The 11,026-nt window shown below is 41.3% G+C and overlaps 2 protein-coding genes across 2 annotated transcripts in view; both read left to right on the top strand.

The window, feature by feature from the left end:
* The first annotated feature begins 896 nt into the window (after window positions 1-896).
* Window positions 897-7,627, top strand: LOC103145253 (non-syndromic hearing impairment protein 5-like). Its single transcript, XM_007562619.2, has 10 exons — window positions 897-1,104; window positions 2,386-2,625; window positions 3,126-3,318; window positions 3,419-3,596; window positions 3,751-3,871; window positions 4,866-5,003; window positions 5,249-5,370; window positions 5,585-5,735; window positions 5,835-5,905; window positions 6,922-7,627. The coding sequence occupies exons 2-10, from the start codon at window positions 2,415-2,417 to the stop codon at window positions 7,153-7,155; spliced, it is 1,419 nt and encodes a 472-aa protein (XP_007562681.1). The 5' UTR covers window positions 897-1,104; window positions 2,386-2,414; the 3' UTR covers window positions 7,156-7,627.
* A 1,137-nt stretch (window positions 7,628-8,764) lies between these two features.
* nup42 (nucleoporin 42) overlaps window positions 8,765-11,026 on the top strand; it is a 5,189-nt gene continuing 2,927 nt past the window's right edge. Inside the window, exon 1 of the mRNA XM_007562617.2 lies at window positions 8,765-9,148. Coding sequence (XP_007562679.1) covers window positions 8,998-9,148 — 151 coding nt within the window. The 5' untranslated portion in view covers window positions 8,765-8,997. The remainder of the gene's footprint in view (window positions 9,149-11,026) is intronic.

Raw genomic sequence — 11,026 nt, 5'->3', positions numbered from 1 at the left:
AAGTCTGACTGCTACTGGAAATCCTTTCTGCAGACAGCACGACCCTCCACAATAACTCTTTGAAGGTACTTGGACGATATATGAATTACAACATTTAATTCTCCTGCGGGGTAAATCATGTTAATTGAATAGTTGCATAAATCTGCACACCCCTAAAGAATATTTTGTAAAACTTGAGCTCAGACGCAGCATTCACTCGGTTTTGGTGGCCATCTGAAATCAGTTGTAGTCGCCTAAGTCGTAAACTCAGTCAACTTGTGGGTAATTTAATTTCTTTATCTGTGAACAAACAGCTCAGAGATGCATAAAGTTGGAGAGAGTTATGTTATCAGATGACATGTCACGTTTTGAACAGCTAACAACAGAAAGTAGAGACTGACGCAACGTCAAACCATCCAAGACGTGACCATCCATTTCAAGGAGCCCGACAGCAACTCTGGAGGAGCTGCAGTGATGCAAAGCCAGTTTTAGGTCCAAAGTCGTTTCAAAACTTAAAAGCTTACACAGAAGTGTTAAACCGCAAATACAAAATGAGGCCACATAACAGATGGTATGGAGCATAAAATGTCACATGCCAATGAGACGACACCAGCTTTAAGAGCAGAGGGTCGGGATGGGGGGGGGGGAGCCAACCATTCTGCACAGGTGGTTCTCTGTAAATGACAGAATGTGGTGCATTGAAATCTCTCTCTCTCTCTACCTACTTCTCACTATCAGGATGTAAAGCATGACCGCAGACAGGCACGGTCAGTGCAAGAGTCATTAAATATTCTCTCCTCTGATTTTGACCGATCAGAAGTTAAAAAAAATAAAAATAAAATAAAAAATCGGAAAGGCAAGTCTGCTCATGCCCCGATGGACCACACAGAAACATCCCATTGGGTACATATGACTCCACCGGGTGGAGTGGAGTGGAGTGGGGGCGGCCGCTCGTCGTTGCACGCCATCCTTCCCTCGTCGTTTAACCCCAGAACTTTTCCAGCTCAGATCAGTTCGGACAAGAGCCTCTGTCGGTCCGTTTTCTTCTGGATATTTATAGTCGAGTCCGCGGCTTTCTTCGTAGTGTGACATCCGGGAAACGCGCTCTAACACTCTGCGTTTAAGGTAAGCAACTCTGTTTAGGTCTGAACTATTAATACGTTTTTGGGAAGACTTGTTTTTGTTTTTTTGTTTTGTTTTTTTGTTTCTTGTTTTTTTCTGTCCAACCGTTTCCAGGCACTCCAAATACTCCAGATTCCTTGATTTAATTTTATAATCTGAGTCATGAGGCTCCAGGCGCAGCTTGCAGCTGCGGGGTCTGGCTGGTAGAAGGGGAAAATAGGGGGGTGTTTGGGGGTTTATACTTACTGTAAATTACAAGAGAGGAGCAATAGTTTTTTTTTCTCCCATTCAAAAGTTATTAGTGGCAGGCTTTGTTGGCATCTCCGCAGTTTAACCCACTTTATTATTGATTAAAATCACCGGTGTGTTCATGAACCCACTGGCCTTTCATGTAAGCATTTTGAGGGTGCCAAGCGGAAGACCTCTTTGCCATCACCCTGATCTTTATCTCCCTTCACAAACACAAGATAGAACTCTGGCATGGCCGCACCCCCCCAAAAAAAAACAAACAAACAAACAAACAAACAAACAAACAAAAAAAAAACTAACATGACTTCTTTTCAGAAGAAAGATTTTTGGTAAAATGAACAGATTTCTTCAAATCTTCTTTGAATTTCCATCATCAACATTCTTTAACCACGTGTTGGATAAAAGAAAAAAATAAAAGCTGTTTCCTACTTGTTCTCCTCGGTTCAGATCACAGTAAACAAAGGCAACATGAAATATTCACAAAGGGTACATCTGAGCCTGTGGATTCTGGAGTTGGAGGAGAGGGAAAGGTTTGGCAGAGACACTACGACTACAACTCTTAAAAAATTTAGCCCTGGATGACTCAACTCATCCAGGGCTAAGTAGAGCCCAGAGGAGTTGGTTCTTCCACTTGAAGTTTTAAATGGGGCCCCGCGCCTGATGACTTCCAGCCAGACGTCGCATCTGTTGTTTAGTTCAAGCATTTCTGCTGTCCAAACACAGTCCTAAATGATGCTAATCACTTTCTTCTGTTTGCTCCTGAGCGCTTTCGAAACTAAAGCCACGATGTCAGAGCCCCACAGAAGTAGCGAGTGTGAGATCATTCCTGCATTTGTGCAGTAGTACTCAGGGGACTTCCTTCCTAAAGGGCTCGGTTGTAAACACCCACACTTTTCTGAAATACTACCCTTAAAAACAAAAAAAAAAAGATGTGAGGTGGTTACCCAACACTAACAGGCAGAATTAAGTTAATAAAAACAATGTGCTCTTTATTTCAAAAAGGAAGTCCAAATAAATAAATAAAATCTCTTTCAGCTTTTCTAGAATCCTCTCTCGCTGAGGCCATGTTTTCCAAGGCCACTGCCAACTTCGTCCGTCAGGTTGATCCGGAGGGAAGCCTCATCCACATGTCCCGAGTTAACGACTCCCACAAACTGCTCCCCATGGCAATTGTCGTCAAGCGCAACCGCCTGTGGGCGTGGCAGAGGCCCAAGTACCAGCCAACTGATTTCACCCTGGGCGATCTGTTGCAGGGCGACGAGGTGCTCCGGCCCGGTAGGTGTGCGTGTTTTTACAAAGGATTTTAAAGTCACACACACACACACACACACACACACAAAAAAAAAAGAGGAAAACGCTTGTTCCATGTTAGGGCAGATAAGGCTTTTACCGCTTTTCTGATGGATGCTGCAGTCACTGCTTTGCAAGAAGATTTATAAGCCTTTGAAATTTTTATATTTGTCAAGTTAAAACCGCTGAGTTCAAAGGGTCAAAGGTTAACCTCACTACCCAAGATTGTAGTCTTTTGCAGCCTCTATCAGTTTTCCTTTCAGGATTGCCGTGTAATTATCGCCATCCGTCTTCCCATCGATTCCGAAGGCACTGCCTCTTGGCTTCTCGTTCAAAGGGATGGGTAGAAACCAAGGCAAACTTAGAAAAACTAAAGACTTATCTCCTCAATAGGCTAAGAAGCATTCTTTTTAAATGTCCCAATTGTTTTATTTTTAAGTAGAGACTTTAGTGCATGAAGTATCACTTTTTTTTTTCTTTTGCAGAAGTTTCTGAGACAGAATTCCTGGCCTACAAGGGGACGTACCGGGACGATCACTCCGGGAAGCTGGACACCGAGGCCGGTCCTGTCAACGTCGGCCTGGAGGGACTGGGCTCGTCCAAGCTGGAGTCGTGTTTCGGGAAGCTGAAGAAAGAGAAGCTGGATGTGAAGAAGCTGTTGAAGGACTCTCACAGCAGGTTTCGGCCAGTCTTCCTACCCAAGGAAGGAAGGGAGGTGTCAGGATGTGAAACTGAGAAAAGGGCTTTTTTTTGTTGTGACAGATTTTGTCTGCCTCAGGTTAGTGGACATGCAGCACGTCCTGGTGCAGCAGCTGGAGAAGCGCGCTGAGGTTCTGACGGTGGTGAAGGAGCGCATCCTCACCACCGACTGGTGCTCCGTCACCATGACGAAGAAGCAGCAGTGCGCCTTTCAGGGTGTGCTGATGCTGATGGGCCTTCTGGGGGGCTCCGTGAAGGTCGGCCATGCAGCTTTTCACAATTATGTGACGCTTTGTATACCGTTACCTCCATAAAATAGTGGACTAAGTCAGTTTTTGCTATATAGAAAAAAGGCCATTATTTTAGGAATGTGACAACATGTGTGTTAAATGTGTGTGTTTTTTTTTTTAGGTGGTTGGAAAAGACGTGAACAATATTGAGGTGGACAGCGACGTTTCCTTGGAGATCCCCTCCGGCACCGTGATCGCATACAGCATTATGGAGCTGGAGATCAAAAAGAACGGACACTACGGTGAGAATGTGTCCAGAAAAAGAGCTCAAACCGGGAAGGAGATCAATCCTTCATCCCTTCTGTTCTTGCTGCTTTGCTTTCAGTTTTCATATTAGATGTTTTGCGGGTTTTCCTTGTCTTTCTGCCGTCTTAGCATTTTCTTCGATGACAAATACCCCGAGAGTTTTCAAAGTTATCTTTTATGGGTGATAGCCTCAGAACAAAGACTTTTGTAAATATGACTGGAGCACAAATCTCTTATCTGTGCAGAAGTGCAACTGCATCCAGGGTATGAGTAATTTTTACACTTATTGTTAATTTCTTCAACAACAGTTGGGGGGTGGGGGAGAATTGTGAAGAAGCATTTGAAATGCTAAAAAGTTTCAGAAACCTTTGGATTTTTGAGTCAAAGAAGTAAACAAAACATAAAACAGAAACTTTAGTCACTACAGGTTTCCAACAGGGACACAAATGTTGGCTTCGAGCATCATTTCTGGGGTTTTTTTCTCTCAAGATCCTCCTCAAAGTCATAAACTTGAATTCGTCATTCACACACACACACACACACACACACAGACACACACACACACACACACACACACAAAAAGAGGAAAACACTTGTTCCATGTTACGGCAGATAAGATAATTAAAATAAAAATGTTTGATGAATGGCTGATTTCTCTGTAATTGTTTTACTGACCTATTACGACCACCGCACGTCTTTCTTTTCTTGGACGGCACGTTCTCCCGTCTTTGAAGACAGGCTAATTAAAACAAGCCTTTTCTCCACGGATTAGTAATAAAAAAAATTAAAAAAATTTAAAAAAATCCTCAACACGGATCTTTAAGAACTAAATTATCCAGTAACTATTTTTATCATGCTGATAAGCTTAAAACAGAAGCGTGAATAGGAAAGTGAGTTCCCGGACATCATTGTACTCACCAACATTTCTAAATGTTTCACCAGGAGTGCTTGGTGTGTTTATATCTTTGCTGCTGTTGGGATTATTTCCAGGCATATGCCTGCGACCCAGCGCTATGGGAGGCTTCGAGAGCGACTCCATCCCGTTCAATGGTTCCTTGGACACGGTGGACCGCAGTTCCAACGGGCACGGGGCTCAGGAAGATGCTCCTCTCACCATTTCACACAGTGGTAATTCATAATTTATCTTCCATGTAAAACAGTAATGCAGCTGACACGAGGAAGTGAAACAAGATGAAGGTTCCCTTTTCTTAAGCAAAGCTTTAGAGTGAGGAACAAGCCAACACATCTACTTCCTACTAGACATTACTGCAGAATCTGCTACATCAGCTTTAAACCTAAAAAAAAAAAAAAAAAAGTTGTGTTTTTAAATAAGTTGTAGTGATGACGATATAAAGTTGTCGGGTATCTTGCAGGATGGTCGGATATGGACCTTTCTCCTCTGGCAGACCTCCCCAGGTCGACTCGGTGTGAGTTGATGGAGAAGCTCCAAGAGGCTCTTCGGGACAGATTTGCTCTGTCCTACCTACAGAGTGAGGTGAGGGTCACGCTAACTTGACGTGGATGCTGGTAAAGCTAGCATCTGACCGATGACTTCTGATTATTGCCTAATCGAGAGGAATTGCGCAACACGAGTGACTTGCCAACATATTTCCAAACTTTTTTTTTCTTTTGTAAATTAAGTACATTTGAGGGGGAAAAAATCAAAAAATCTCATCTGTTAATGAGCTCTAAACCTTCCTTTTCATTAGCTGGAGAAGTTGTGCTATTGTGAAAAAGCGGAGACTCCCATTATTGGTGAGAAGGAGACAAGTCCTACGAGTTCACGTGTCCCTGAATGCGTCCCGACCGGCTTCTCTTCACACCTACCCTCAGCTTACCTGCTGGTCAGCGCCATGGAAGGTAAGAGAAACCTTGACAGTATTTTGAACTAGGCGATAAATCAATGCAGCCTCGATTAATGTCTCGATTTTTAATTTTGTTGCATGTCTTTGCTTTCAGAGCTGCCTGATGAGACGCTGAACATTTTGAGCAACAGTCGACCTGATTTTCTGTCAGCGTTTGACGTGCTGGTTGGTCGATTTCACTTGCCTTAAATGCATATACTTGCTGAAACATGCATATGCGTTTCGGTTCGTTTAAATACAAAGAGCAGCACTGCTTACCTGGAAGACTTAATGAGATACAACTCGTTCAGAGAGTCATACGTCTATCTTTATTATGACTATCGGTTATGCAAGGCAGCCATGTTGCATATCGAGGCCGCTGAGAAAGAACCAACTTTCCCATTCAGATTTCCACATCTAGGAAACTTTGTGTTTATTTTCCGACCTTTCTAATGAAAAATGAAACACAGCCAAATCTCTCAGCCGGTCAAACAATCCTGCTGAAATGGAGAGTTTTGCTGTCGTGGTGTTTATGTCATGGCAGAGCAAAACGTAGGACGTTTAAGTCCAGTTGCAACGCTTTTTTCAATTTGCCGGTCAGGGTGACGGCACTTGGGAAGTCGAGTATTTCCTCAGGTGGTACTTCTTAGGAAAAAGTCTCAGAACGATTGCAATAAGACAAATGGCCGTCAAATCGAATGTATTCCTTAGGGAACGTAAGTACTGTAAAGGATTTCTACAGACCCATTCTTTGTTATTGAAAAGTTCATTTATTTCAGTGACTCAATTCACTTTAAACACATTACACTTGTTAAATACATAGATACTGATTTCAAGCCTTTATCTCTGTTAACTACAGTGATGTTCTGCTCACTGCTATGCTACAAAGCTGGACGTCTGTGTGCTTTGGTAAAAACATATATTTTTTTCTGTCTTATTCACTGAATTAAGATATTTTTAATGTGAAATAATTCTGCTGCAATAAAAATATCAACACGTCCATCCGTCCGTTAGATCAGAGGGAAGTGGGTGTTGTCCTTTTGTCTAAAGGTAATAAGATCTCCCCATTGCAGAATTTACAGCTCACTGAAACACGTGCGGCTTCCTGTAGTCCTCCTGTTCAACTCAGGTTCCAACTTCCAGGATTCACATCTTGCGACACTATATCAAAACGATCCTGTTTTCTGCTCGTGTCTCAACAGATGCGCGGGTTGAAGGAGAGTGGTGGGAATGTGTCCGTCCTGTCCCTTCCTGCACCGCTGCAGGACAACCAGGTCTTCCAGCGGGCAGAGCAGCTGCTGGGCTCCATCAGAGTGATGCTGAGGAGGGACGCCGATCGGCTCCGGGTGGAGATGGAAAACGCGGACGGGGCTCCGGCTCTGCTCCTCGGCCTCAGCGTACACGGCCTGGCCTTGCTCTGCACCGACGTGCATTAGTTTACGGCATCTGAGTCTTTGTTGTTACTTTCTTTATTGAGCACATTTATCTTGCGTAAGCTTGTCATATTCCAGTGTTTGACTTAGTCATATTATCTTCGCTCTTTTACTCAGTTTTACAATCTGTGTTATTAATCCCACATATTATTATTTAAATAAACTGTTTATATTTTTGTACAAGAAGTGAAAAGTTGATGAATCTGGAGGGAGGTTCTGAGTTCTGAGCATCAGTCACAATTTACCGTCAATCCAGTTGTTTCTGTGTCCAGTTTTAGCTCGCCAAAACTATTATCCTCAGTTATTGGTAAATCCTGGAAAGCTTGACTAAAAGTTAATGTGGGATTTGTCATAGTTTGAACAGAATTTGAGAACTGATTGCTTTCTGACAAAACACAAGATGAAGAAGCTTTAAGCAGTTTGTTTGGTCTTGTCAGGAACAAAAGATGCTGTCATTTGTAAGCTCTTCTCTTTTTAAAAAGAAAAATATATTTTTATATTAATCAGCACAGGCATATATATAGTTACATTTTTCACATTCCCTGGATTACTGGTATTAGACCATAAAAAGCTACACAGTCTATTTTTGTTATTTCCTTTGCCATAAGCTTGAAGCAAGGTCATGCTTTAATGTTTAATGAAATATAACTACATCGCCTGAAGACTTTCTAAAAGTTTCTTTTTATTGCAAATGTAACCCCGTTTTCAATGTTTCTAGTACAATACATAAATTATTTTAAAAAATGTGGAAGACTGTTTTGTTTTCTTTTTTGGACGCTGGTTATTTATTTTTAATTTTTGTGTTTTGTGGTTTGTTATTTTGTTTGTATTTCCTTTCAACTCATGTAAAGCACTTTGAATTGCCTTGTTGCTGAAAATGTGCTATATAGATCAAATTACCTTACCTTACAAAATTGGTGCGTTGAAAGTGTTTAGTGAATTTGTTTTTATTCCAAGAGTCTAAAAATTCTTGCAGCTGTTGTGATGCACCAAATCGTGCCGTGATCATGTGTTGAAGCTGTCACAGTAATAGACCAAGGGTGATGTATTGAAAAGGATTGTGTGATGTAGTGAGAAGGAACTTTGTTGGAAGGAAGTGGTAGCTCTTTACTTCTTTGTTGACCAAAGCACGCAATAATCATATTATTAATACTATACGCTGTTCATTGTGTAACCTGTATTGAATAAAGCTTGTTCAGATACATCATCTGTGTTGACAAATCATTAATAATCCAAAGGTAAAAATTTTTGTACAACAATTCCAATTTAAACTTTAGCCAGGATCTGTTAATACGCATTATATAATATATATTGCTACATTCAAATTTGTCTTTTTTTTTTCCTTAAAATGTTGGACAGTCTGCAAAGGTTTAGTTTAGCCCCTTAAATGTTGAAAAAAGGAGGGCTAACAGCAGACACATAAGAGACTGAGTCAGACATTGATATATGTGCTACTTTTCTAAAGACATTTATTCTGATGAAAAGCAATGATGAAAAGCCATATATATATATGTCAAATCAATAAATGAAACTGTGACTGACAACATAAGCTCCCCATTAAAAATAAATATTTTAATTTTATGGTGACCTTTATTTATTAGATGAAATATTCATAGCCTATTCATTAATAGCGATATTTGTTTCATTTTGAACGAAACAGCTCTCCAATTTTTCTTGCCCTTTTCACGCAGTAACAACCTGAGCAGATGTCTTAAGATAAAGCTGCCACACGAGGTCGCTGTGAGTGAGCGCTTTCCGACGCGAAATGATGACGTAGATCTCGCGCGACCTGTTTTTCGTAAATAGACCGAAACTGCTTTGCCGCCCCGTCACAGCGCGTTTAAAATGGTCGTGTGTAACTTTTTCCTCCAGGGCCGCTGTCGGTACGGAGACAAATGTTGGAATGAGCACCCGAGAGGCGGAAGCAGAGGAGGGGGAGGTTATAATGACAGCTACAGCCGCTCCGGTGGTCCGCCACAGCCCAGAGGTGGAGGAGGTAACAGGATTCTTCACCTGCCAAATTATCTCCATTTGCTGTCCTATAAAACGCCTCTAGAGAAATTTCGCGTGGAATTATCATAGCATAAGGTGGCCTCTTGTTCATTAGAAGCCGCGTTTTTTAGTTTTTCAGTCTATGTTGTCTTGCTTGCAATCAGAAGGGGGTTTCTTTAATAAATATCTCCCTGCTATTTGAAATCATTTGGATGTGTGATAAACAGGGGTGAAAGTAGGGGGATACGGTAGGGTACTGCGTACCCCTAAAAGATTTAGCGGGGGTACGCAGTACCTGCAAGAGAGGAGAGCGACTGTAAAAAATCAATGGGTTCACTGTGCAGCCGTGAGTGCACCCACTAATCAGCCGTGACTGATTAGTTTTTCAAGAACAATCTAAAACACGACTTAATCAGTTAAGAAATAGCTTTTTTCCCCATTTCATATTGTTTCTGAACTCTTAGTGCTTTGCCAGAGCAGGGGTGCAATACGTCGATCTCGGCATTGGGTGACAAACTGAACGCCGCCAGGACGCTGAGACCAGCACGTCCTCCTCTGGTTCGCTTAAAACGTTCGTAACTTTATTAAAGAACAACAACAAAAAAAAAAATAAAATAAATAAAATCAACAAAACGGGTTCAAATTGATGACCCAACAACAACAATAATCTCAGTAATTATTGTTTCAACAAGGTGGTGTTGCGCAATTCTGTGCGTTTCGGTTCCATTACCTAAATAACTAGCAGAGCAGGAGTTTAAAATTAACTAATCAACCACCGCTGTGTTCAGGGAGGCTTATTAATAATCGCAAAATAAATATCAAGCCTGAAAACCTAATATCGTAACGGACTGAATGTTATGTTTTTAACGTAATCTCTGGTCGGCTTGTGAAGCGCAGGGGGTTGCCATGGCAACGGGTGTGCTTAAATGACAGAGAGAGACGGAGAGTAAAAAGGTGCGAATAGAGTTGATCACATGTTCAGGTTGTTTCACCTTTGTTTACCTTTGCTGTGGCGCGTCACAGCCGCTGTAGTTTCTGAACATTCAATAAACGACAAACGCGGACTAATTATCTCGTTCTTTGTGAGTATACGTCATTTACAACAATCAAACACGGTAAATATGTTTCATTAAGTATTTAACAAACAAATGGCTTGTACCGCGATAATTATGTGAAATTAAATTAATTGTCTAATATAAAAAAATAGTTTGATGCTGTCAGGCTCAGAGTCTGAGAGACTTTTCCTTTGCCAAACAATTTTTTTTGCCTCTTATTTAGTGGAAATATTAATGTTGAGATTTTCTCCAAAATGATAACCTTTTTCAACCTTTATAGCTAAACTGTTGAAAATGCGAAGCTAACATTCACAAATGACAGTTAAATAAAATCCAGTCCAACATCTGGTTTGAGGTGATTCGTCTGGAACCTGTTGGAGGAAAAATATCCCAACTTCAGAAGATGTGCTTTTAACTTAACAGAGCTCTGTGGTTCCAAATATCAGTACGAGAGTCAGAGTGAGGAGGCGCCATGTCAGGAAGATGAAATGGAAGCTGCAGGATCTTCAGAACAAACAGGTCATGATGCTAGGCTACTGATTATCCCTCTGTCTGGACACAGGATCAATATAACCAGTTTAAAAGCTAAAATGAATGGTTATATGCCAGACATGGAAAACTGGCGCACTCCATACATGCCATGATGTTCAGAATTTAGGTCTCATGGCATCTCAAGGTGTCGACATTGCAGCCAGTGGGCTGAGAGAAATACAGCTCCATTCTGTAACAATATAAGAGCTACCCAGCTTTTATTGCTTCGCAAAAAAATTAATCGGCACAGAAACTCCAAAGCACACAAAGAAGCTATATATATATATATATATATA

The sequence above is a fragment of the Poecilia formosa genome, unplaced genomic scaffold (genome assembly GCF_000485575.1).
Source record: "Poecilia formosa unplaced genomic scaffold, Poecilia_formosa-5.1.2 Scaffold139, whole genome shotgun sequence".
In the NCBI taxonomy this organism is placed as follows: domain Eukaryota; kingdom Metazoa; phylum Chordata; class Actinopteri; order Cyprinodontiformes; family Poeciliidae; genus Poecilia; species Poecilia formosa.
Note: the sequence above shows the minus strand (reverse complement) of the source record. Positions and strands in the feature narration are given on the sequence as shown.